We start from the raw sequence: 27,909 nt of genomic DNA, 5'->3' as shown, positions 1-27,909 counted from the left end.
CGGCCGTGCCGCCGCGCTCCTCCCCGCGGGCGGCCGAGGGCGCCGGGCTCTGCCGGCCGCCGGGTGCGCGCCCCGCTCCTCGCGGGGACGAGCGGCAGGAGGGGACTTACTTCCCGTGCCAGCGCGACGGGCCCTTCCCGGCAGCGGCGGCAGCAGCAGGTCCTGCGCAGCCCGGCCAGGAGCAGCAGCCCCCGCTGACCCCTGCGCCGGTGAGGCCATTTTGAACGGAGGATGCTGCGCACAAGGAGCTGAGACGCAGCGAGGGCACCCCGATGCCTTGGCTGTGGCTGTGCCGGGACACGCAGCCCCACCGGCCCGCGGCCAGAGGGCTTCACTCCGCAGCCGCTTCGCAGCGCTGCGGGGGCGTTATTCCAAGTAGCCATCGAAGACATCCAGCTCGCTGTCCGTCTCGTAGAGCACTGAGCCAGGGTCGGAGAGCACCCCCAGATCCACCAGAGCCTGGTCCATATCCTCGGGCAGGAAGACAATGCCTACATTGAGAACGATGTACTCCATCAGGAAGGCATAGTACAGGATCAGCACGTTGACGAAGAACAAGCCCACGTAAAACATATAGGGCAGCACCAACAGCGCATGGAAGGCCCAAGACTCCAGCGAATCCAGATGTGCCGAAACCGCGGCGGGCATACAGCTGTGCGGACTGCGGCGCGCTCCGCGGCCGGGGCGCTGCTCGGCGGCGGGCTGCGAGCGCCGACCTGCCCCACCGGCGCCTGGCGGGGCGCGGAGGACGTGCGGGAGCCGCGGGACGCAGGCAGGCAGCGGGGAGAGGGCGGACGAGAACGCGCCGCAGCCCCAGCTGCAGCAAACGACAAAATCCCAGAGACGGAGCAATGCGGACCCTGAAAGAGGAGAACCCCGCGAGGGGCGCAGAGATGGCAAACCCGCAAGGCCACCGGCTCGGCTCCTGCCCGCGCAGCTCCCGCGCGCAGGTGGCCGCCGCGGGCCTCAGGGGCGCTGCCGCAGCGCTGCCTTTGGCAGAAGGCTCGTCAGGGGCATTTCCAGCCCGGCTGCTGCAGTCCCGCCGCGGCTCTCGTCCTGCTCCCGCTCGCAAACTTCTCGGAATAACCGTGCAGGCGCTTTCTGGCGGCTGACGCTGAGCCCTTGCCCGCCGCCAGGGAGCCCGCCAGCCCCCGACCTGCCCGGCGAGACCCCCCGCCACCGCATGCCGCGTCTGTTTACCCGCTCCGGCTCCCCTCGCATCGCTCCTCCGCCGGCGCCGCCCGCCGCCGCCCCTCGCCGCCGCTGGTTGGCTTGGAGGCACCGTGATTGGCACCGCCGCCTCACGGGGCTTCAGCCGCACTCGTATCCCGTTTCGCCTGCTCGGGGGCATCGTCTGGCTGGGGGGGCGAGGGGAGACCTCCTCTCTCCTCTCCCCCTTCAGCAGCGCCGCCGCAGCCCCGCGCCGCCCGCCCGGCGGGATGCGGTTCCTCTCCGCCCCGGGCACCCGTGGCTGCACAACGCACGCACCGGCGCCCAGGCCTTCCCGGGCCGCCAGGCACTGCCAGGGCTTCTGCAGCATCTCCTCCAGTACCTGCCAGTGGATTTATAATCGTTAGGACTCTCTACACGCACCTCCTTTGTAACAGGTCATTCCGATTCTTTTATTTGCTCTTGCAGCTCAGGTAGGCTGTCAGGTTTTGGTTTTCCTGATGCCAGAGGCAATAATAATGGCACTTTAATATTCAATTGAGGCGTTTCTTTATTGACCAAGGCTTTACCAATATCAAATTATAATCAAAGGCATGATTTTAAACTTATTTATTGACACTGGACAACAAACCCAGCTCTCTTCCCTCAACTTTTAGTTTGATCTGGTTAAACCAAATAAATATAAAACACATCTACTAGGACAGTCATTACTGGTCTTTGTTCTGCTTTAATTAAGCTAGTTTTGAAGCCAATTCAAAATTAAGTGTGCAATACTGTGTATGAAAGACCTTAGCAAGAGGAACAGCAGCAACTGCATTTCCATCACCACTTCCTGCAGCATCCTGTTCTCTTCTGCTTAGAACTGACCCCATCAAAAGCTGGTTCGTCTTTGAGTTACGAGAGGTGAACAAGAAATGTCAGAGGCAAATATTTTAGCTCAGATTACAATGTATTTCAAAAGTATGTGCACATGTTAAAAGGCTATTTTTAGTTTAGGCTGAAATTAGTCTTTTATATTCTAACTTAACAGTCTTCTCACGACTTGACTAGATCTAAGTCACGTAACTTCCAAACAGAGGGGCAGTATAAATTAAAAATAGAATTCAGTCTTTAGGCTCTCGGAGGTGCAAGGTGTCCTTCAAGCCTTCGAGGTTCGTAACTGCCGTTGTGGTCAAACGTGGCACTTCGTTAAGCACATACCTGACACGAAGCGTGTTTCGTTCCTCAGAAGTGTCACTTGGTGTGTATATTTTGCCTTTGCTTTCCTCTAAAAGAACTGCCAAAATAAGGTTCTCAGCGGGAGCTGGCTTAGGATAAGCATTTTCCCTTTTCTTTGGACATACTGACAGGAAAGGAGAAAACTTCGGGCTCCCCGGGACCTTTCGCGATTTTTTCTAGGCGGGAGGCGGGTGACGGCCGCGGCGGTGGCGGTTGGCGGGCTGCGGCGGCGCGTGGCGGCTGCGGCCGTTGGCGGCCGCGGCGCGTGGCGGACCGCTGCGGTGACAGGCAGGTCCGCCCGCAGCGCCTCCTCTCGGTCCGTGCTGCAGCAGGGCGCAAGGCCGCAGCGCCAGGAGGGCCCGACGCGTCGCAGAGCCTGCAAGGAAGGCCAGCGGGAAGGGTGTTTTCCCGTTCCGTTTCGGTGTTTTGCTTTCACTGTTTTTACCCCCTTGCAGGGAGCGATGAGACAGCCGAAATAAAAGGAGCGCTCCCCGCTTCCGCCGCCGGGACCGTCCCCGTCCCGCTCTCCCAACCTCGGGGACCCTGGAAATACGGGCATCCCCCGGAAAAAATGTTGGCTCCGCCCTGAGCGCTCGCCTGACGCCCCTGTCCGCCCCGGCGGGCAGTGCCCGCTCCCCCGTCCCTCCCGCCGCCGCGGTCTCGAGCCCCCCGCCGCCGCTCAACGGGCACCAACGGCCCCGGCAGCCCCCTCCCCGGGCCCCGCCCCCGCTGTGCTGCGGACCGGATGCATGCTGGGACTTGCAGTCCTCGTCCAGCTGCCGGGCTGTGGGAGGCGGGGCGGCGGGACCTCATTTCCCAGCGTGCCCTGCCGGCGCGTGCGCCTTGGTGCTTGCGTGCGCCGACTGCTTGGGTCGGCAGCTGTCGGTCGCTGAGGTGCCGGCTGCTTCCTGGTCTCCGTCCGCCCCGGCGCCGCCCGCCTGCCCGGCCCGTCGATCCCCTCGGGACCATGGCGCCCTAGAGCCTCGCGAGTCGCAGCCGCCCTTCGCCGCCAGCATGTTCGGCCGCTCCCGCAGCTGGGTGGGCGGCGGGCACGGGAAGGCCGCCCGCAGCATCCACTCCTTGGATCACCTCAAGTAAGCGTGGGGCCGGCGGGGCTCGGAGGAGGGGGCGGGGGCCGTGAGGGGGAGCGCGCTGAGGGGAGCGCGTGGCTGGCGGCGGCGGCGAGCGGGAGCCGCTCCGCGGCCGGCCCTCGCCGGGGGGTACCGGCGCCCGTCGGCGTTGTGGGGGGAGAGCCGGCCGGGCTCTGGCTCGGGCGGCTCGGATGTGTGCGGGGGGAGGGAGACGGCTCCCTGGTCCCTCCCGGTTTGCGCGTTTCGCAGCTCTCCTGAGCCGAAGGCTCCCGGAGCGGTTCTCGAGCAGCGACGGAGGTTTTCTGTTTAGCGTGGTTTTGCTTCCTCCTCCATCTCCTTCTCCGTGAAATGAGTCCCGATTTTGATAGCGCTCTTGTCTCTTGGCCCCAAAATATCTTCAGGGCAGACGCAGTTCCATGGTGCAATGCCACACTCACGGCTGTTATACGTGTTTTTTATTTCTAATTATATCACAGACTCGCCCCGTGGAGCAGAGTGTAAGAGGTGTTAAATACGAGAAATACCGCGTTCCTGTTGAGAGAGAACTTTTATTGTTTCCTGGTAGTGGCCAAGGACCTAGGAGCCTGGTTCCGGACTATAAAAAGTACAGAGCTTTTGAAAAGGAAAAAGATCTAAGCAGTCAGCGGTGATTCACAACAGTCAGGGCGATGGTTCTGCAGGTCCAGGGATGTGCCCTGGGTAGAAGGCTCAGCAGCTGGCACGAAAATAAAGCTATTGAGCTTGGGAATTGTAGTGTTGGTCTGTAGAGTCTGATGTCCTTGCATTATTGCTAACTGCAGAAGGGGTAGAATAGCTTTTTCTAGCTCTGCCACTAGACAGTTGGAGGGAAGACAAAGGATAAAAAATTTTTAAGTTCTGTGTTTCGTTCTAAGGGTTCTGATTATTGCCAGAAAATCAATGAGGTCTATGCTTAGAGCTTATATTGCTACTGAATATTTCTGGTGCTGGACCTGGTCATAATTTTTTTCCTGAGGAATGATAGATTAAAACAGACATTTTTGCCATTCTGAAGTGAAAGATGCCATCCTATTTTAGGGAAGTTATTTTAAGGAATTGAAAATTGTCAAGGCATTACCTCTGGTAGACTGAGAAGTACCATATCCATTGATATGCAGTTCATATCCATCACATGAAATATTTTCCCCTTTCTAAAGACAGCTGAAGTATTGCAGAAGTTAATTGCTTTATCTTTTTGCTTCCTGGAGTAACTTATTATGTTCCAGTTATGAATTGTTGAATTAATTTTTCAAGAGTAGTAATAATGATATTTTAAGTGAAATAACAGGTTTTTCTTGATCTGCACATCTCTGCATTGATTGTCCCAATCAGTATAGTTATCATTTCATAAAAGCATGATACCTGGAGTTCCTCCTTGCTTTATTCTAATGCCTTTTTTTCTCATCTTCTATAGATGTAGTGGTATTCAAACTACAAAGAGTGACTTTAAAATACACTTGAACTTGAATGAGCAGCTCCTAAATAGATCTGGAGCAGGGCATTGGAAACTGAGGCTTTCCTTGATTGTGTATCAAGGTTTGGATTTGGATGGTGTGAGTGGATGGGCAATTGTCACAGGCTTCCTTGTGGTTGAAAGCCTGCAGGTTGACCTAAATGGACCTGTTTTCTTTTTCCATTGGAAAAGACCAGATATGATCCTGGTCTGTTACTTGAATGTGTGTGCAGGTTTTAAGTCTCTAGCTGACATTAATTTTCTCTGACTGTTGTGGATAGCCATGATAATGTTCTTGGATTCCCAGACTCAGCTTTTTAAGTGCCTCACTATTGTCAGAAGCTGGTCTCAAAGCAACTTAAAGGAGCTATGTCTGTTGTCCTAAAACTACTTTTGTTTTAAATTTAAAAAATTATAGTGATCTGTTGGGCTTTGTTTAGAATGAATCAGTAATGAATGAATCAGAATGAATATCAGTAATGAATAAATCCTAATATAAGCATGTTATTCATTCATTTGCTGTTGCATATGGGAACAGCACACATTTTCCATTTTTTTAAGTTCTGTTAAAAAATCTTCATTTTTAGCAGTTAACACTTATGTGTTTAACAGTTATGCTTTGGGTAGCTTTTAAAATAATAGCTGTAATTTTCTCCAGAATGTTTATCACCATTAAATATTCTTGTTGTATTACTGTTTTGTACTGTTCTTCCTTCTTTCCTTCCCTATCTTCCTACAAAAGCTAAATGTTGTATAGTAAATCTCTTCAGACTTGTCTGTAGAGAAATCTGAATACTTTGCAACAAAATGAACAATTTTGCCTAACAGTGTGAAAATTTTTGGTCAAAATCTTTGGTAAAAAAGTTGATTTATCTTAATCCTGTTCTGAACAGGTTGCAATGCCCTTTCTTCATGATTCAGTTCTCACTGACCTCAGTGGATCACTCAGTGAATTAACAATTTGGGTGCTCCCCTCTCCTTCCTCAAATTATTTTTTTTTTTCCTACAATAATAATAAGTGATGTATGATCAATGCAATACCAGTACTGGTAACCTTTATTACAAGAAAAGGAGAGCATTAACAGAAGTACTTCCTAAATGAAACCATTGTGAATACAAAACTTATTGAGAAATATATAGTTGGTAGTTTTCAATGATTAATCAAATTACAAAGAGGTTTTGAATGGGCTCTGACAGTAATGAGTAGGATGCACTTGTATAAGATTTGGATCTTACAAGTGCTTTTTCAAGATGATGTATGTATTCTAGTCCTTATCTCTAAACTGGAGAAATGTTCAGAACCAGCAAGACTAAATTTAAATGTGTGGCTCTTTACCAAAGAAAGAGAAATCAAGTGCATAAATACAAAACAGAATGTAACTGGTGAGGCAGCAGTACTGTGGAAAGTAATTTTGAAAGCATGGGAGGTCAGACTGAGTAAGTCAACATCATCAGGCATTGCCGGGGGGGGGGGGGGGAGTTACCCTTAGATATAAACATAGAAATGTTGTATTTAACATACAGGAGGCAGTTACTCTGAGCTACTTAGCACTGGTGGACATTTAGATAGAACATCTATCTGCTTTTGATATTACACTTGAAGATGGACAAATTCAAGTGCAGAGAGAGAGCACAAGGATGCTGATGCATGATGAAATTTGAAGAAACTGAATTTAAGTTTAGAAAAAAGAGGCTGAGAGGGACACTTTCAGCATTCAGAATCTTTTAGGCAAGAAAAATGTGATCATACGTTCTCTTGTGGCCATGGGTGGTAGAACAAGTAATATCCTGTTCTATTTGCAGCAGAAAGGACTTAAGTCTAGAAGTATTGTGGCTCATGCTTGACTTATCTAAGAGATGAAGTATATAATTCTCTCCTAGAATACTGTGTGTGGTATCTTTAATTGTGAAATCTAAAATGGCGTTATTGTAAAGGAAAGGACACCCAATACCTTTGATCTGTTTCGACAGTGTATATTCTAAGTGTTTGTTTAGCTAGGCTGTTCATCTATCCCTCTATTCTGTTTTTTACATGCTTTCAATTCTAAAAATGAATGCATCATGGCTATTTGAGGCAACAGCCTTTTTTTCTATGCAAACCTGAAGTTATTGCTTCCTCACTAGATGCATTTTCTTCTCTATCTTTTGTTTGTGTGGCTTCTTCAGGTGTGGTTCTTGACTACTTTTGCATGTAAGCCAGGCACTCTTGTGTAGGTCAGGGTTTCCTCCTGTTCTCTCTGGCTGCTCTGATAGTCACTGCGCTCTGTTTCTGCAGCTTCTCACCTTAGGAGCTGTGACCTGTGGCTAAAATACCAAAAAAAGTTCTTATTGCCAGTTGAGGATAGTCTAACCTCAGTAGATGCATAGCCAGATCTAGTTGAGAGGACACTTTTATCTTCCTCCCCTCTCAATCTGCAAACTGTAATTTAAGCTGGTTAACTTCATAGTGGAATGGATAAAGAGAATTTCTGTGGTTTATTCCAGTAGTAATATCTTAAACCAGCTCAGCCGTTTCTGAAGATATCTTCTGATCATATTTTTTCTGATCATAGATTTCCTGTTAATGTGAAAGGTTGAGCAACTTTGTCTGGAATTTGAGCTTAGTATCTTTCTTTCTAGGTATAAATAACATTTTTTCCTACTTTTCCAACCTGTTTGTAAAGAGATGTTTTATCTAGAGCTGTTGTTGCTTTTAAATGTGTTTCTCATTATTGTCTCAATGCTTGGTATTTTAATTAAAACCTTTTATGCATGCAGGATGCATGCCATTATAGTTGCATGCTGAACATTTCTCATGACCTGGTCACATACAGTGTCCATAATTAAGCATGGTTGAAGATTCTTGTTTCATACCTGATTCATTTCCTGAAGTACTGTCCATGCTATGCATTGAGTTGCCTCTGCAAAAACCTTAATTATGTAACTTAAGGCAGCATGAAGAAGCAAGTATACTATGGTTAAATTCAGTGTTTTCTAATTTCTGAGTGCTTGGCTTCCTAAACTGTTGTCTGTTTTAATATGTGTGTAAGAAGTAGAAAAATAATTGCACGACTTCTATATTCATGAGTAGTTGTAATATGTTACTGCGATAAGCATGGTTTCTTACCAGAAAATATTCAGAATTTTCTGTCTTGTTAAATTGTTGACAAAATCTCCCACTGATGTCAATGGTATCAGGTGCTTTGATACTTCCTGCATGGTGTGTTGGTTTTTTTTTTTGTTGTTTTTTGTTTGAACTTGAAGCTTTCAGATGTAGAGAGATAGAGATAATCCTTCTTTGTAAGGATTTAGTATTTTGGAGCACAAACTTTTGTCCTTTGTAATCAGCAGGTAAAGATAGTTGGGTGTGGTGGGTGTGGTGGTTTTGTTTTTTTGTTTGTTTGTTTTTTAGAATTTGTGTACCAGTCTTGTGCAGTACTTTATATTCTCATGATACAGGATGTTGCATGACCTGTCTGGTAAGAGAAACAAGTTCATGCATGCTTTCTCATCCATTTTCAAGTAAATGAATAAAGGAGTAGCTTAAAAGTAAAGCCTGTATTTTTCTCTTAATGCATCAGTGTGTTTGCAAGTCAGGGAACTTTGCAGTAACATTGATATCAAGCAAATAAAATTGGACTTAAGAATGTATTTATGGTTATTAAACGTTCCTTGCTTTGCCAGAAATGTTTGTAATGCTCTACATTCCAGTGACTCCTGAGGTGAGGTAATAGCATAGAATTCTTTCCATTGTTTATACTCATCAGAATTCTGTAGTTGGAGTAAACCTTGTTCCTAAGTTTATGTGCTGCAGCTAATTAATTAGAAATATGTCTAAATTATCACATCTATAAACATATCGCTTCAAATATCTAAACTAAAATATGCTAGGCAGTGTAACATTAATTATCCTTTTAAACTAACTCTCTTGAAAAATAGTTACCAAGCAGATTATTGTAGAATGAACTGTTCTGATATAATTGCCTTCAGACTTCAGCTGTTCATTACTCTGTTAACTGACATGCACACAGAGCAGTGACTTGGTTCATTGTCCTGATAACAGGTGTAGTACCATAACAGGAAGTTTTTGTAGGACCTGTGTACCATGTGCTTTTTAGAAAGTCTTAGGAATTCTGACAAGTGGTCAAAATTACAAACTCTCCCATCTTCCCTGTGACCCATCACACTGTCTCCACAGAAGGAATTTTGAACTTTGATAGTCAGATTAATTGAAGAGGATTTGCATGTAAGCTTTGTCAAGCTGTCAAGTGACTCCTGTTGTGGACCAGCACATGACTAGGCAGTTATGACTGTAGGAGGTAGCTATGAATCATTTTTTCCAATGACTGGTTTCAACCTGAGCAGGTCCAGATCTGGATTTGGGAAACAAGTATTGATCTGTGAGGAAAACAGTGTGGAGGGAGAGAGGGGGAGAAAGAGAGAGAGAAAATTTTTTACTGAACAGGAAGAGTATGAAAGGCGTATCTTTTTCCCCTCCTGCCATCTTTTCCTTTTCTCTTCCTCCTCCCTCTGCTCAACTAACCTTAATATGATTTATCCTTTATGACATTGCTAATTTGGGGGGAGGGAAAGGACCATGTGGTACATCAAGTTTGTTAAAGCTGTAAACTTATCGGAGTTGCTCATTTAATTTTCAATGTATTTGTGCAGTACCTAACACAGTAAATCCTTATTTAATGATTAAGCACTGTCATAATCAGCAAACTTATAACATCTTACCATAAGATTATTATAAACTTTTCTGGAATAGCTTCTGTTTCCTGCATGGCCTATGAGGATGGTCTGTGTCTTGTAGCAAAGTATGTGAAGCTCTGGCCAACTGAGAGGCAGCTCTGTCAGTGGTTGAAGAAGGTTCCCAAAACCAGTTGTAAATTTTTAAGGAAACTGGAAGTATGATCAAACTTTTCTTTGTTGAATTAAAGCATGAAGAAGGTTCTGAAGCTAGGTAATATCTTGGTTTGTTTCTTTCTCAGTCTGATAAATAGTTGGAACAGCCTAATACGTGTATTCAGTTAAGTGGCATTCTCATGTCCAGCTGCGTGTTTGCCCTGTGCAGTGATTAAGTTTCTTAGGGTAGATTAAATTGGTGGGAAATACTGGTTTTTGAAATGTGATTTTGAGCCTGTTTTTGACACATTTCTAAAACTTACTGCAAGCCAGAGATTCCTAAAATTTTGTTTTAGAAATGCACAATGTTTCCTGGAACCATATGGTAGCTTGGCAAAAATCTGTATTTTTATCTTTTGTTCAGCAGCTGCTGGAGGTCATCGGGTCTGTGGCTTTCCTTAAAAATGGCATCCTTAACTTTTAAACTCCTATGTTTTTAAACTCCTGTGCTAATGGTTTGCTAAAGTTTCAGCCGTAATTGTTGGACAAACTTCCACAGAATCCAAAACAACGATAGACTGCCACATAGCCAGAAGGTGTTTAGTAAGCTAAACTTTCGCAGTCTTAAAATGTATGTGAAATTTCTCTAAATATGCAGTAACTTAAAATTTTTTCTTTTATAGTAATTGTGCCACTTCCTTACATTCTTCCTTTTTCTTTATTACTTCATAAAAGCAAAAACCACAGATGAAAGAAAGGAGTGATTTTGAATATTTTCTCATGCTTTTATTAGAATCTTCTCCCCTTTTTGTAGGACAGAGAAATAATATACATTACCTGACATAATATATTATTTTGAAAATAGAAGAAAATCAGAAAATGCACTTCCTTAACTAAATAAAAATCTGAGATTTGTAATGCAAGCTTTTCAAATTTTCTTTAGGTTCCTGTCACCTGTTGTAATATAGATGTACACTTCTCTAACTTCACTAGGCAGTCTTGCAGTCTTACCTTCTGAGATAGTAAAGCTGGACTTTGCCACCTTTCAGAGTGATATTTCTATGTTTGAATGGTCAGAGACTTGGAGATTTGCCAAGATGAGTGAAATGGTCTTTGATAGTCTTGGTTGTTAACCATCAAATAAATTAACATAAGTTCTGACAAGTGTCACTGCAGATAATAGAAGGCTGTTTTCTAGCTAGATTTACACATGCGTTCTTCTGGACTTGCTCTTTTCCATATCAGCTACTGGAATTTAAAGTACTCGCTAATAAATTTCACTAAGTTGCTAATTGTTCACTAGTTGCTAGTTCACTAATGGACAAGTTTTATGTAATTTCTCCTCCTGTTAACATATGCATAAGCATTCATAATTGGTCTGGGTAGTTATGAATTTGTTTCATTGGCCATATATTCTGTTTAACAATTACTTTTCCCTCCGCATCAGTACTCAAAAGAAATTTTAGAATTTTGAAATTGTACAATGATTAGAAATAGTATGTATGTGTATCTAAATTAAGTTACAGTGACTGCAGACAAACATGGTGTGTGAAAGTCACAGGGTAGCATATTAATTGCAGTTAATTTTTCTTTTAGGTACATGTATCATGTTTTGACCAAAAATACAACAGTTACAGATCACAACCGCAATCTACTGGTGGAGACTATTCGTTCTATAACAGAGATCCTTATATGGGGGGATCAGAATGACAGCTCAGTATTTGAGTAAGTAATTCTAATCATTCTTCAAAAACAAAATCCAGACCCAAAATTGCTTGGAGTTGCATAGAGATCTACTTGCAAGAGGTTAACCCTTCTAAGACTGCCTTTCATGAATGTTGGGAGAAAGGTTATATCCTGTAGCAGAAAGATAAGCAGGACTGCATTCTTTTCTTACAAAGAAACAGAGAATTTAGTTCTAAAATAAACAATGCATTCTATTAATAACAGAAAGTGTTCAAATTCCAGAGGCCTTTCCATGTACTGTTTTTGTTTGGCCTTAAAATCTTTGACGTAAATACAGAATCTAACCTATTTTAGGGTCTAGATTTACTCAGTGCATCTATTAATATCATATGACTTTCATTTGTTCACTTTAATTTATATAAGATACTCTAAACGAGTATCTTATTCTAGCGGTAATATTTAGAATTTTTGTTTAGATGGTATTTTAATCCTTGTAAAATAATGTGATTAAAAAATAAACTTTTAAAGAAATAAGCTGAATATTCAGAGTTGCAAATCTGACCGTTAATACCCACAGCTTGGCTGTCTATGGGATTATTTACTTGGAGATGCTTAGTCTTTTATGAGGGCAATTTATGATTGAGATGATAAAAGCTAATATGTTTGGCGTTTTTAATTACTTCTAACATTTCTTATTCAGGGGGTGGTTGGTTTTATTTTTACAAGATGAATTTAACATGACTGGGTTATGATGTGAACTGAAAAAAAAGAAAGCTTGTACAGTTCTGATCATTCATATATATACTATAGCTCCATCACATTCCTCATTACAATCTCTGCTTGGAAGAATTTTAGGGCTGCACAGTTTTGGTGTTCTTTTTCGCTGCAGTTTATGCAGAAAGATTTTTTTCATAAACATGTATTTGTGATGTCCCAATAGGAAAAAGTCCATACTGTTCTTTTTAAACTATGTGCATTGCTGATTTAAAAATGCTGCAGGCATTTACTTCTCTTTGAATTGTACACAAATCACACTTTTGAGATGCCTGCTTTTGATGTGTGGCCTTCTCTTTTCACTCAGCCTCTTTTGGACATTCTTCTAGTTTATGCTTTGACTTTGCTTCCTTCTTAATTGCATATTTAATACGAATTTACAGTACTCTAACATGGTCTTAAACATAGGTAATTGAGCTTGAGGATGATAGCAGAAACTGAGACTTACTGAATGCGGTATAGAGCCTGTACAGCGTGCAAAAAAAAAAAAAAAAAATCAAAAAGCAAGACTCAAAAAGCAAATCAAAAATCAAGAATCCAAAAGCAAGTGCACAATGTTGGAGATAAATAGCCTGTTAACTTAGGAGCAAGTGAATGTTAAACAAAGCCTAATCTTCATTTAAAAGCTCTCCCTTCAAAATTGTCAGCTTGTGATTGCAAGGTAGGGAAGCTGCCTGATAAATTGGATGCATTAAAATAAAAGAAGGAAGATTAAATAGCCCTTATGTCTTTATATCCCTTTACCATGTAATTTGACTGTTTCTAAAGTTCCCTTGTTACTTTTTAGGGCTTTTGGAAGATGTTCTACTGTTACGCAGATAAAACTTTGCAAAATACTTCGTCATAAATATGCAGTTTGTGAATCTTTCCTAGAATCATCCTTGATCCTAGTAAATCACATTCTTGTTAAATACAGCAAATAATTTACTGACACTTCTTTACTGTATTCTAGCTTTTTCTTGGAGAAGAATATGTTTGTTTTCTTCTTGAACATCCTGCGTCAGAAGTCTGGTCGTTACGTGTGCGTACAGCTGCTGCAGACCTTGAACATACTTTTTGAAAACATCAGTCATGAAACATCACTGTGTAAGGGCACATTTTTAAACTAGTTAGTATTAAATGATCAAGACTTGATTTAAATAATTTTCATTTTATGAACTTTAACACTGGTGCCCTGCCACAGAAGAATTCTCTCTTTAAATTTCTAAGTCTTTTTAATTGAACGCTACTGAAAATATTGCATAATTTACTCCAAAATATCTTTCAATAAAAATTTTCAGTAGTACAGTAGTAACTGTTTGATACTATTGAAACACTCATTTCACATATTTCAAGGGAGTCTTTAACTCAGCAGTTAGTTGTGGCCTGAAATGTTTGCTTTGCTACTGCAGATTATGCAGTGGAAGTCTGTCATCTAACTCTTACTGGAACTGTTCTGACATCACTGGGGCTGGCATTCAGTTGAAATGTGTTTACTTCAAGGTTTTTAGAAACATGTCAAGACGACAGAAAACTAGTGCTTAGTTAAAGGTATACTCTAAGACTATCAATAAGAAAAAGTTATACACAAGCCTTTGAGAGTATATGACTTCAGGAGGAAGAGAGAGAGCTTTTTATACGTTTTATTTGATTATGCTGTTTTAAGGATTTGATTTATTAGCCACAAAGCAAACTACCGCAAAGCATGCTTAAATTGAGAAAATGCAAGTGGAAGTATATTCTATTCTCCGTTGACTCCTGTTCTCCTCATATTACTGCTTGAAGTTGTCACTTGAGGAGTTTGGCTAAAAATTGGGTTCTTCAGGCATCAAGTAGTTTGCTGCTAGCTGTTACTTTAAATACAGCTAATTAACATAATAATTTTTTTCTCTTTTGATTAACCTGTGTCATGTTTCTTATTTTTCAGACTACCTGCTTTCTAATAACTATGTGAATTCTATTATCGTCCACAAATTTGACTTTTCTGATGAGGAGATCATGGCATATTACATATCATTTTTGAAAACTCTTTCTCTGAAACTCAATAATCATACTGTACATTTCTTTTATAATGAGGTAAGTGAAGAAAGAGTTACAGTATAAGGATGAGAGGAGTTTAAGTAAAAATTGATTCCAATTTGAGGTGTATTCTGTTTAGTCTCAACATGACTTGTTTGTTCTAAATTTATTTTTATTATGGTAATATCAGTGATTGAGAATTTATTTGTGATGGTCTCTGGAGAAGCATATTAAAAAAGAAGGTCCCTGTACTTGTACAACTACAGCATGACCTAAATCTAAAAGTATTATTTTGACTGTTTCAGCAGTTCTCAAGTCAGCTTTCCTGAGAATTCAACCTCTTACATGCTGTTTACCATGCTTTTATAAACAGATTTTTTTTTTTTTCCATTCTACCACTCAATTCTTAAGAGGCTTGCTCGAAGTCTGCAAAGCCTGGTTAATCAAAGGCCAAAGTTGAAATGTTCTTTTCCTCTTTCTCCATACCACTTTTTGCCGAAAGAGGGCATCAAAACTCTGAATATGTGCAGAGGTAACATAGAATGCTTTCGTGGTCAAAGCAGTTTATTTTAAATCAAAGCTATAACTGAAAGTGACCCTGCATTGTTAAACCATTTTGATTGCTTTATAAACATTAAAAATATCTGAGCAATACGTGGAAAACACTTTTCATGTAGAATCCTAGCAAATATTCTGTACGTGTTTCAGTTAATACATAATGCTTTCTTTCCTTTTGTTACAGCACACTAATGACTTTGCTTTGTATACAGAAGCTATAAAATTTTTTAACCACCCAGAAAGCATGGTCAGAATTGCTGTTAGGACTATAACTTTAAATGTCTACAAAGGTATGGGGTTTTTATATTAAAAAAGGCACGTATACAAAATGTTTGTTTTACTGTAGTTTAATTTTCAGCCATACATTTAAATTTAGTTCTTGTTATATGAGATTGAAAACCTTAGCATGCTGATGTCCTTGCTCTTCATGTGTCATCTTGATTTTTATGAAACAGAAACCCAAAGCTACAGTGTGTATTTGTAAATAGTATTCAGTTACAGATTCCTGTACCGGACATTCCAATTGGACACAAGGAAAAAACATTTCACAGTGGCTAAGCACTGGAACAGGGTTCCCAGTGAAGTTGAGGAATCTGTATTACTTGGTATTTTCAAAATTCTGCACGGGCCAAAGCAACCTGATCCAACTTTGAAGTTGGCCCTGCTTTGAAAAGAGATTTGGCCTAGATGACCTCCAAAAGTCCCTTCCAACCTAAATTTTTCTGTAAGTCTATAAATGTTCATTGTGTAATAGACTGAAAATACCACAGTGATTTCTGTGGAAAAATAAGTGCATATTCAGAATTTGTCTCTGAAATCAGCATGCTGTAAGGCATTGTGAAATATGTTCACACAGGGCTTCTTACTCTTTTTTGTTTGTTTGTTTAATTTGATTTTATTGCAAATTTAACACTACTTTCTATCAATTAAGAGAAGTAGCGATTTGAGGACAGTCTTCATCATATAAGATCTTTCTTAAAGTAATGAATAATTCATTTTGCAAAGAATTTGAATAGCCTCTTCATAGTGGGTAGCTCTTTTATAGTGTTGACCACTAGGGACCAAATGTCTTTCTCTTGTATGCTGAGAAACAGGCACTGTAGTATTTGTTTTCTACTTCAAATAGCTGTATGCCTGAATGAGCTCACAAAAAGAGCAAAGTGCAGGCTTCATACATTATTTGTGTGTATTTACTAAACTAAATGATAACATTTCACGGTAAGAATATTCAGTTGAATGTTGCAGTGTTATGAAAGTTACAGTTGAAAACAGCTCAGGCATTCAGGTTTCATAATTTTGAGTACCATTTGCAAATGTTCTTATCTAACGCATACCCTGTATCTTTTAGTTCAGATGCTTCGTGCTTTAGCTTTTTTAACCCTTTTGGAGGATGTCACTATCCCAGTTCCTAATCCTGTTAACTGTTGTCTGTTTCTTTTGCCCTTCCTTCACTGATGATTCCTGTGTTCCTTAATGCAGTGTCATGTAAGTCTAACTAGCTTGACTTTCAGCATTACTGCTTTATTCTTATGCTTTTTCTCTTCTTGTTAATAAAGAATGCGCTAAAAAAACTTTCTGAATTCCACTAGATTTGTTTATCTTTAGACCCATGTAAATATATCAATATTAGGCTCATTCAAGCCAATTAAGAGTTGCTATGAAACTTTTGTAGATGCCTGTTTCATGCATCAGATAAATTCAGGTATATACTTGTATGAAAAGCTAGCATGTAATCAAAATTCAGAAAATAACTTTGTTGTATTAAAAAAAAAAATTGGAAACTGATTTTTCTCTTTAACAATTTCTCTTCAGTGGACAACCAGCCAATGCTGCATTACATTAGAGATAAAACTGCTGTCCCTTATTTCTCCAACCTTGTTTGGTTTATTGGAAGCCACGTGATAGAACTGGATAACTGTGTGCAGACTGATGAAGAGTAAGCTTTTACAAATGGCGGGTATTGAATAGAAATGCTTTTCCCAGATGCATTGATAATCTACTTACTTTGTCTGTAGTAGTGCAGTTAAGTTAGTTTCCCAGTACAGTTGCCTGTAGACACTTCAAGCTTTTAATTCTCACGAAGTTATGTTAGCGATTCTTTGAATTAATAGAGGTTAGTGCTGTGTTCCCTATCTGTGCTAACATCCGTACGAGTAAATTATTGTTTAGCAACATGCTTTTTCATCTTTGTTTTGATTCTGCTAAGTTTAATAGATATTCAGAAGACATAAATGCCATTTTGCGCTTCTCAGTCTTATTAACTTTGCTTTTTTTAATGTTTCTTCTCTCTGTGTACTATCTCAGTAGAACAGCATTCTGAAAAGTTTTTCTAGGAAAAAAATTGTAATGTGGAAAGTTGAACTTCATTTAATACTTGAACTGTCAGATCTGAAATTCCTGTGTAACATCCCACTCTCAACTACAGAAACATTTTGTTGCTTCAAGTTATCCTTGGTTTATGTACATGCCTTAGAATGGGCAGCTATTATCTCCCCACTTTAAGAAAGTGTGAAAAAGTTACATTAAAACATAAATTTATTTTACTGTTGGAAACAAACCTTACCATTTTTTATGATTGGCTTCTGAAAAGACTCTGAAGGTAGAAACTGAAGTTTCATGAAAATATTGCTTCTGAAAACTCAGGGGGGAAAAAAATTATCTGTGTATCCTAAAGCAAATATAAGCCTGAATACTTTTCACTAGCTGCTTCAGGTGACTATACTGAAAGCATCTGCTTCAGGTAGTCAACCTGCACAAGGTTATCTGTGGAAGAGATGCATACGAATTCTGTCATTAAGTTTTTAAAACACTCCTACTGCTGTTTATATCTGAGGTTTTCTTTTTCTGCTCTCTTTCAGGCACAGAAATAGGGGCAAACTGAGTGACCTGGTAGCAGAACATCTTGATCATTTGCATTACCTTAATGATATCCTTATCATTAACTGTGAATTTTTAAATGATGTGCTGACAGACCACCTACTTAATAGGCTCTTTCTTCCCCTCTATGTGTATTCATTAGTAAATCAAGATAAGGTAAGGGATACCTGCCAATATTTAAGTCTTAAAGGATTTTTTACTTTTGGTGTATATGGTGATTTGTCTGGCAGGTATATTCTGTAGTAGGATTAATATTGTCTGTGTCAAAGTTCTTGTATATGAAAGAGTTTGAATAAGGCAACTGTAGGGGAAATACTCTAAGACTGAATCTAGGAACATAACAGATGAAGCTTTATTCACTAAACGTACTGTTTTGGATGATACAGTGGTTAAACATTAGCGATAGTGAGGACAGGAGTTGTAAATTCGAATCTGGGTTTGAGTTTCTGCAACACTGGAGGATGTTTGGTTTAGTTTTCTGATGTGGTTACATGTCTCCTAGCAAAAACAGATTATAATACCTTTTTCCAGTATACACACACAGATTCTCCACAGTGTAAAAATCCAATTTAGGCTGAAAATGTAAACCTTGTTTCTGATACTTGACTCTGCTATTAGCAGCAGTGATATGGTATAGTTGAAGCTTGCTTTATTTTTAAAATATGGCCTTTAAATTTAGTTGAGGCTATGTTTCAATGAAATTGAGCTTGTGTTTGTAAAATTCCAGGTTCCTATACTCAGTTGTCGTTTAAAAGAAAAAGCCCACTGTTGTTTGTATTTGAGGGTTTTTTTTTCCTTCTAAATCTTCTGTAGCGTGTTTGTTCTTAAGATTTGCAGTGCCTTGTGAACTTCAGAATATTTTCGTTATGTAGAGCTAAAGTTCATTACCAATTAATGAATTCAGTACGTTGCACATGCACTGAAGACTGAACAGTGATCATCATCTCATCCTGCCACTGATAGGATGTGTTGAAATGGGGCAGAAAGCAGATTTCCTGATTCTTACTTTCATTTGCGGCTGTTCTAACTCTTCGCTTTCATGAATAAACAATCAAAAGCCTCAGATTTTTGCACTTGAAAATCAAAGATCCTGTTTTCAGATTAATACGTTTATTAGCCTGAGGTCAGAGATATTTACCATTGTACAACTGGGCTATTTTTTTACCTCTTGAGATAATGGATTAATTTATTTGTGATGATTTTTAAAGTATCGCTAATGTATTTTAGAGATATTTAAATAACTATTAATATGTAAATTTAATGTTATTGTGCTCAAGTTATGCTTAAAGTTATTTTTGTATGTGATCTACTTGATTTAGAAAAATGTCTGTCAACAACTCTTTTAATATGTAGGTAATATTTCATTGTTTCTGATTAACTAGTTTTGAGAACATCCTTTAATGAGTGTTATCTGAAAAGCACTTTTTGAAGAAATGGTTGCAGAATGAAAACCAACATAGTTCTCGGTTACTCAGCTGTTAAAATCTTACCAGAAGCAACTATGAAAGCCTACAATAAATAGTCATTTTTTAAAGTATATAGAGTCAGATGTATGCTTAGTAGGAGATTCTTTTTCATTCAAAATTGTTTACAAGAAATGAATGTTGGCATGATGCTTCATGGAAGTTTTGGTGATAAGATGTGGAATGTGGAACAACACAATGTTTTATTTTAAATAAGATATTAAATAGTGTAAATGCTTTAACTTTGTATAAGTAAATCAGTATTTTTCATAACTTTTTTCTTTCCTTAGGGTGGGGAGCGTCCAAAAATAAGTCTTCAAGTTTCTCTCTATCTTCTTTCTCAAGTATGTATTTAACTTATTTTGCCCCATTTCTGAACGTGTTTTGCAACAGTGTCATAATTTGTAATAGGAATTATAGTTTTTGATGTATTTCAGCAAAACTGCTAAAGACAACTTGGCAAACATTGTTTAAATCCATTTTAATTTAAAAAAAAAATGCAAGCTCATTTGTTGTATTACAGATGGACCAATGAACCTCTCATTTCAATTAGTATCTTTCCTCAGAGGATCTCATCATATATGGCAGCTTTTAGCGCACCCGGTGCTCTGATGGTTGTCAGACAGCACATAATGGAGCCATGCAAGGTGCTAGGGCAGAACTTAGTAAAATTGCAGGTGAAAATTAGATGGACAGTATATTGCACTTTGAACTTGCCTAACCTTTGGAGGATTCCAGCTTTGAGTTTTCCCCAGCTACACCCAAACCTCCTCACAGTTTATGTCATTATGTCTATAACTTAATCTGTTGCTTTGCAGTAATTGGAGTAATTATAAAAGTACCTGTTTTTTCTCATTCTCACAAGTCCCACTTCCTTTTCTTTCTGGAACTCCTTTTTTTTTTCTTTCTTTTTTTTAACGCAGGAAGTTTTTGTGCGTGTGTGTTTTTGTTTTTTATTTTTTGTTTTGATTCTAGATAATGGAGGAAATAACTTATGCTGAATAATCATGTCTCCCTGTAGTCTTTTGTGCATAACTGAGTCTAGTTTTCTTAAATTATGCTCTCTGAAAATAATTTTGACTTATTTCATAGATTTTTTTAACTATTTTCTTTTAAATTATGAATTTAAATTAGTCATTATTGTATGGCCCATAATTGTCATCGTTTTTAAAAACTTCTCTGGAAAATTTTGATTTGTCAGGAATACATAATTTGATGTGTCTTAATTTAACTCCCATGTCACTAAACTTTTTTTTAGGTTTATTGACCACAAATAAAACCTTGGGAGCAACAGCTCTGTGTTACTAAAACAACCTACATCATGAAGTGTTGTGTACTTTGAACTCTCTTAATCTCATTGATTTCAGTGGGAGTGTTGGCTTGATATCAATTCAAGATTTGCATCTACATTCTTTAATTGTGTTTTAATAATGAAAATGGAACACTGTTTCCTAACCATGAAGAATGGGGAGCAAATTTTGTGCATCAGAATGGGATATGGTCTGGAAAAACAAGCTAAGCTTTCTGTAACTGGCAGAAATGCCTTTTAAAAAAAAAACAGGAAAAAAAACCCAAAAAACTGGAGCACCTCTCTGGAAGGGTAGGATATATACTAAAACATCCTGTCTGAAAAAGTGTACACTGAGCATCTGAAAACTTTTAATTATTTCAGTTATTGATGTCAGACATTTTTTAATTATAGCCCTTCATATATTAGAGACAAATGCTTGAAACATGTAGCAGCAGATAAAAATCCAGGGTTATTTTGAAGTGAATACGTAAGGTACTTGGACTATACACAGGAATGTTTTGGTCTTCCTGTTTTCTGAATTAGAAGTTTGATTTGTGAGGTTGTTCAAAGTATTTTGAAGTGTGTTGCAACTTTCCAGAGTCTTATGTAGGCTTCTATTGAATACTAACCACCTTACCTTTGAAAGTCTGGAATTGTTCTGAATTGAATCAGAAAACCTGTGGATACCATGTTTAACTAAATACTGTCCAAACAATGCTCAGGTTTACTGGTTTGGAAATTATTTGAGGATTTTTCAGCTAGAACCACCGTTTAAGGATCCAGCTTCAATATTTCTTTGGAAAGAATGGGTATAGGCTGACATATGGCTATTGTGGCTGCACGCAAACTGGTTCTGTCCAGATCAGATGAGCCTACTGCATGACATTAACTGTGAATCACTGCAAAATGATTGCGTACTGGAGTACTGGCAGTCGTTGACATGCAAGAAAGTTAATGGGTAATGCGTACCATATTCAATTTGTATAGTTGCCCAAAACCCAGAATTTTATGAAGTGGTTTTAATTTGGGTTCCCTTCTAGAATATTGCATAACTCTAGCCTCAAAGCTGATGAGGAAGGATAACTTCTTTATTTTAGAAGGAGAAAAGAGCGTGCAGAATCACTAAAACTAGGTAGTATAAAATGTAGAGAAAGGGCAAATATCTGTAGAAAGAACTGTGATCTACTGTCTAGTGAAGTAGATTTCATGAACAGTGCTAACAATTGTACTTCCCTTATATGTAAACTTAATGTAATAGTGTTTAATGAGATCAAAAGAAATATGTTCAGTGACTGAAATTGTGAAATTGTGTCTAGTAATATCTAATGTTTCTTTCCCCCCTTCTTTTAATAGGTTTTTCTAATTATACATTATGCACCTTTGGTGAACTCATTGGCTGAGGTTATTCTTAATGGTGACCTGTCAGTGTTTTCTTCTAAAGTCGAGCAAGATATTCAGAAAAATTCAGTAAGTGGCCAGCTAATGTTTGAATTTTTTTTTTCATTTCTTTTAACTTAGAGGCAAAAGAAAATACTTGAAAAATAAAATTGGACATTTGGAAACTGGTAAGCTAAGGTGATCATGTTTAGGAGGGAAGAAAAGCAACATGAGACTTTGAATTTTGTTCTTAAATATGAAAGCAGCAAAATACTCTGTGCAACTTATGTGTTCTTACTTGCCAACATTACAATATTTGTGCATTTATACATGCATGTATATTGCAGGTGGTGGTACAAGAATGTGTAGGACACACAAATTGGAATACTTTGTTTCTTCTGCTGGGGTCAGACACTGCAGAGGCTTTCATCTCTTTTGAGACGTTCTTGCAATCAAGTCTGCCTTCAGTTTTAGTTATTAATTCTATAGGAAAGCTGTCATGACCGATCTGTATCTCACTACCAGAAAGTTATTTCCTTACACAACTTGTAGCAGAAATGAGAGAATTAGTAAAATATAACTGGCTTTATGGTTAATCCTTTTAATACACAGGGAAATAGTTTTTTGTCTAAATATTCTCAGTATTTTAGTGTTAAGGCTGATCATCTCTGAAAGCCCACAAGCATGCATAAAAGACCTCACCTCACAGTAGGTGAGGATTTTATCACTTTGTCATTGCCCTTCGTATGTTCAGATTTAATGTTCCTGGATGCTGCTGTTACTGTTTTTTTTCCCCCAAGAGTTTCATGTATGTGTTTTCTCTTTTGTTGTGGGTTTCACAGTTTGTGAAATGCTCTTTTTTAAAAGGCTTATTTTGGGATAGTAATACTAAGGGGGATGACCTTACTCTGTTAAAGAGGCTTCTGACTATAGTTCTGTCTAAAAGATGAACGTGTCCCCTAATGTCTGAGTGGACGGCTGAGGGTGTTACTGTCCTGATGCTTAATTTATAACAAACATTAGATTGATTACATATGCACGGTCTTTCCCAGCAGTGCCTATAGCTGTTAGAGTTTCAAGGGGGAGATATGCTTAAACTTTTCTGTGATATGTCAACTATTTCAAATTTCTTCCTACTGTATGGTGGAAGCTATGTGGGCTGATCTTTGCCAGTAGCTTTTGGGTTCTAGTATTTGTACTGGTGACCTTTATTTTTAGAATCTAATCTTGCTTAGAAGAACCTCTAAGGTGGAATAATGGAGTTGACCTTATGTTTTTGAGATAAAGCAATCTCTTGTATTAGGAAATGTCTGACCTTCTGCTAGTTGCATACTGAATGGTTTTGGGTGCGTTACTTGTGCAGAAGCAGCTTTGTTACTAAGAAATTTGTGGCAAGAGGGTGGGGCACCGTTTGTTGCAGAAGTGAGACTTTTTTTCCCCCTGTTGTAGTTACTGCAGAGAGTTGCAAAATATTTGTAGCATGAATATTTGTGTGCTTGAATTAATATTAGGGGTTTCCTATGAACTTCTGTTTGTTTTGTTTGTGGTACTACTTAGGTTGTTGCTTCTTACTGGTCATAAAGATGTGGCCTCGCATTATATAAAATGAGAATTCTGTTATACCTGAAAAGTTATTAAATAGGAGGGGAATTGTATTTCTAGGATAGATGCTGAGTAAAACTGCACTAGAGGTGAGCTTGATTGTAGGAGAGCAAAGTTTTGGCAATTTTAGTGGCAGAGGGGAAAAAAAACTTCCGTGGGGAAAAAATGAGTTTTTAGTAGATTCAGCCACATTCTTCAGTGAAAACTTGGACAGGGATCCTTTACTGTCATAAAGCCACCTGGTGGAGCCTCTTTATTTGCAGAAAGAACAGGGAATAATCTGTGGAAGAACTCCCCATTGTTGTAAGTAGGGCATGGAGCTACACCAAGGGAGCTGCTCTCAGTTAAGGAGTGAACAACTGCTGCGTGGCATTTGCTACTGATCTGCAACTTCATGCAGTGAGACTGAAGTGAGCTGTACATGCGGGGGCATAGCCCTAAGTAAGGGTGAGAGTTCCTTGCTGCTCTGTGATAGGACTTGTTAGCACAGAAAGTTGATTTTGAGCAATGCTAATCATTTTACAGACTGTTCTTTGAACTGTCTTAAGGTGTATTGGTATCATAAGGTTGTTTTTTTGTTGTTGTTGTTTTTTACTCTAGTGTATTCTGTTGCAAGGGAAATACAAACTCTTACTGAATAATGCAAATTTTTTCAAGAGGTACTTTGGAGTTGCTTGTTCTGGGGTCAAAATAGAAAAGTGTTGAGCAAGCTTTATTTATTTATTTTGGGACTGAAATTTAGATTTGAGTTTGTTCTTAAATCAGACCCAAACTTAGTTTTTTACCTCCTCCTTCCTGTTATAATTTCCCATGGTAATAACTGCTATTCTCCGAGGCTTCTTGTTTTTAGGATAATTCTGTGTGAGGTGAAAGCTAGTTATCTCTAAATCTGCATTATTTATTCAACGTTGCTCATCTCTGGTATTTGAGATGTCTTGAAATATTTAAATTGCAGTGAAAATATCAGTGTATATACTAACATGCAGCTTTGAAAAACAAGTAGGTAGACAAAGGAAAGAAAAGCTGAGAAGTGCTGCAGTTGCTGTGTGTAAATGCAGCGTATCCAGAGTTATTTAGAGCAAATATCAATGAAAATGCAGGAATAAATGGTGCTCTTTACTGGAAACCAGATTTGCGGAAAAAATCACCAGCAGATTTCACTGCTGATAGCTTATGAATTTGCAATAGCCTACCCGTGGAGATCTGTGGAACACCACAGGCCAGTAGTAATTGCCCAAACTCCATACGTGGAGCTTTTAGTAAAGTGGATCCGTTATCACTCAGCTTGATAAATGAACAGGTATTCCACTTCAGAGTGTAGCAAGCTAAGATGTCGTGGTCTTCCTGTAATTTCTTTTCCCCATATTTTCTATTATTAGGTGGTATCAGTAGAAATACTTGCTGTTTTTTCATGATGAGAGTTTAATATGTGTAGTCAAGAGAAGGTATTTTAACTTTTTGGCTGTCGTCTCACTAAGGTTTACCTTATTTCCTGTGAGATCTATTTTCCTGCATAATTAGGATGTGGGTCAGTTCTACCTGTATCTTTTTTTTTTTTTTTCTTGTTTAACCTACTTTCTCCTTCCCGTAAGACGTTATTACTGGTACTGCCTTATTTTACCAGCATGCATTGCTCAAGATAAACCAAAATTGAAAATATGGTTGAAAGACATTTTAAAAGTATAAAATAGCAGTATCTCAAAATGTATAATCAGCTTAGATAAACTATAGACAGTGTAAACTAATTTAAACTCTGATTTTAGACTATTTGAAATATATAACCATATTATATTTGACAGCAAAGAATATATATTGGCTTTATTCTAAACATTCAGATTGAACAGACCATGGATTAGTGCTCATATCACTAGCAAATGGTCTTTTCTGTTCTTTTGCTCGCATAGTTAACAGCAGTATGTTAGGAATGCAAGGATGTTAAGTACATGTATTCTTTATAAAGAAAGTAGTTTCAGTAATTCCAGTTGTTTTAGAACCTTCCTATGTTGCAGTTTGATCTGACTTAAAAATATATCAGAGAGGGTACTGGGGAGATGAGTGTGGTAAATCTCACATTGTGGGGTTTTTCTTTTTTTCTTCTTTCCTTTTTTCTTTTGGTATTGTGAAAGGTTCTTCCTACTATGTGGCTTGTTTCGGTGACAAGTGCAGGGTGCCTTATGCAAGACTTCTATAAAAACTCTTTTAACAAGTCAGGTTCAGAAAAATGTGTTAGCCTTTTGACTTGTTCTGGGGTTCTTCCAAGATCTTTTCCTAATCTTTTTTCCATGTAGGAGTTCCTTATCAAGTGAGGGGAGGGACTTTTCCAAACTCTTTTTTTCTGAGATCTGTCTGATGCATTCCGCTTCAGTGCTCACTGTACTTGAGACACCCAAGGGAAGGAACGTAATCGCAGTTTTGTATTTGTTCTGTTCTTATATTTCTTTTCTTTTGCCTGCCCTTCAAGTTTTGAACCCTTCATTCAGTTTCAGCTAAATCTGATTGAGGTATAAAGGTCTGAAAAGTAATGAAGTTCCTCTAACTCACTTGTTCAGCATAAACCTGTGTGGTCAGGAAGCCCCCAAACCATCTGTTTTGCTGCTTGGCTACAAAAAAGGTTTGATAGCTAATCAGTGTTTGTACTCTGGTAATCCAGCTGGCAGGCCAACCATGAGAAGGGAGCTCAAAACATCACAACTCAGAAGCAATCCACAAAAATATAGCGAACCAGGTTTTGGTAGTCCCGCTAGTCACAGAACTTCTTGTAATCTCTTGAAATAAAAATTTCGTCTGGGAGGCATTCATCATCTACATTTATTTTCTTGCTTTATAAATAAATCTTCAGGGAAATAGGTATTTATTGACTACTGTTTGCTTTCCTGTCCAAAATCATTGTTTTGACTTGAAAGGCAAACTTCTGATATCTTTGGATAGAATACAAGTATATTTAAGCCTAATAAAAGAACTGGTTTCAGTTGCCAGACTTCGTAGTAGTCAGCACAAGCCTAATATGTAGTTGAAGGAAGTTTAGATTCCAAAAAAGCTTGTAGCATAGAGCATTGTTTTTTATTCTCGTTACTGCATAAGACTTTTAAACAGTGTATTCTATATTAATACCTTGCTATTCACACGCATTTTTGGTTTAGCTGTCTTTATCGTATTCACAAAAGATGTTTTAATTTTGTATGTATAAGCTACTTCAGCTGTTGAGTAAAGTTCATTATTTGAAATTTAGAAGGAGAAAACTTTCATTTTTCTTAAGTTTTTTTTTTTATTGATAAAGTAGATGATTCTATGTCTTCATCCCAAAATGTCATGCTTCTTAATTTGAAATCTTTAGGATACATTATTTTGCAGATAATTCTGTTCTAGTAATGATTTGATACGCTTCAGTTTGGCTGAGATCTGCTTTCCTGTATTTTAATACTCGGCTGAGATTTCTAAGTGATGTGCTAAACTGTATTCTAAAAATCCTGTTCATAAGAACTGAAATTTCTTTATAAACTGTAGCAAAATGTCTCTCTAGCTCAGTATGAACTATTGAAATTTGCAGGCAAAGTCAAGTATCAGATGTTTCATAAAACCAACAGAAACTCTTGAGAGGTCTCTTGAAATTAACAAACAGAAGGGGAAGAAGAGATTGCAGAAAAGACCCAACTATAAAAATGTTGGTGAAGAAGATGAAGAGGAGAGAGGATCTGAGGATTCCCAAGATGACCTAGATAAAACTAAAGGTATAGAAGGGAGTTCAAAGGGCATCAGAACAAGCAGTGAAAATGAAGGTGAGTATATCAGTAAATAAAAATGATGCCCACAATTTGGATAATGTTACTCATTGTGTGGACCTAGTTTTGATATGTTAAATGGCTCTTTTTCTTTTATTGTACTGGGTAAACATAGGAATAATTAATTTTTTTCTATTTGGATGTGGGTTTTTTGGATTTTTTGTTGTTGTTGTTAAATCATTCTGCCAGAACATGGTCTTTTAATCTGATGTAAAAATCCTTTCACATTTTTTATTCTTCCTATTCCTGTTTGGTCCTTAGTTTAAAAAAAAAACAAACAAACACCACCTTGCAGATAGTTGCACGTGATTGTTGAGCATTTTCTAAGTAGACTTAATGACTTTGTAGCTTTTTTTTTTTTTTGTCATAAGGCAAATGGTGTAGCCACTTTACCTTTATAAGATGCATGTCTGAATGAATAAATACCATCATCTACCATGTATTGTCACTTTTGACTTGTTGAACCTTATGGTTCAAAATTAAAGAAAACATCTGCAAGCTTTTTAGCTTTTAATTGCACATTTTCAGGGTTTTTTGACCTAATGCTAACCACAAGAAGAACTGGTTTTATGTGAGTATGTGCATATTTCCTTATATAGCACTTAAATTCCTTAAAGAAATCTTTAAAGTAAGCGAGCTTTTCTTCTTGTATTGGGAAGAAAATCCCACTCTAGGTATTTGTTAACTTTTTTAAGGTTGTGGTATATACCTCTTATGTATAGTTGCA

General features: G+C 38.9%; 2 protein-coding genes across 13 annotated transcripts in view; one reads left to right on the top strand and one right to left on the bottom strand.

Annotated features, from left to right (window-relative positions):
• The window catches only part of DEXI (Dexi homolog), an 8,032-nt gene extending 7,336 nt beyond the window's left edge, over nt 1-696 (bottom strand). Inside the window, exon 1 of the mRNA XM_026061892.1 lies at nt 111-696. Within this exon, the coding sequence (XP_025917677.1) occupies nt 367-648 (282 nt within the window). The 5' untranslated portion in view covers nt 649-696 and the 3' untranslated portion in view covers nt 111-366. The remainder of the gene's footprint in view (nt 1-110) is intronic.
• A 2,546-nt stretch (nt 697-3,242) lies between these two features.
• Nucleotides 3,243-27,909, top strand: part of CLEC16A (C-type lectin domain containing 16A) — a 95,309-nt gene continuing 70,642 nt past the window's right edge. For 9 of the 12 annotated variants that reach the window (XR_003252865.1, XR_003252866.1, XR_003252867.1 and 6 more), the window contains exons 1-10: nt 3,243-3,482; nt 11,374-11,502; nt 13,190-13,323; nt 14,144-14,292; nt 14,978-15,083; nt 16,606-16,729; nt 17,652-17,826; nt 19,424-19,477; nt 21,778-21,891; nt 26,951-27,179. Coding sequence is in view for 9 of the 12 variants with exons in the window: in XM_026061816.1 (XP_025917601.1) it covers nt 3,403-3,482; nt 11,374-11,502; nt 13,190-13,323; nt 14,144-14,292; nt 14,978-15,083; nt 16,606-16,729; nt 17,652-17,826; nt 19,424-19,477; nt 21,778-21,891; nt 26,951-27,179 (1,294 nt within the window). In the remaining 3 variants the exon portion in view is untranslated. Of the gene's footprint in view, nt 3,483-11,373; nt 11,503-13,189; nt 13,346-14,143; nt 14,293-14,977; nt 15,084-16,605; nt 16,730-17,651; nt 17,827-19,423; nt 19,478-21,777; nt 21,892-26,950; nt 27,180-27,909 lie in introns of those variants that run through there. The other 3 variants (XM_026061817.1, XM_026061819.1, XM_026061820.1) reach the window with 3 other exon arrangements.

The sequence above is a fragment of the Apteryx rowi genome, unplaced genomic scaffold (genome assembly GCF_003343035.1).
Source record: "Apteryx rowi isolate R43461 unplaced genomic scaffold, aptRow1 scaffold_186, whole genome shotgun sequence".
Lineage (NCBI taxonomy): Eukaryota > Metazoa > Chordata > Aves > Apterygiformes > Apterygidae > Apteryx > Apteryx rowi.
This window is presented reverse-complemented; position numbering and strand designations above follow the sequence as displayed.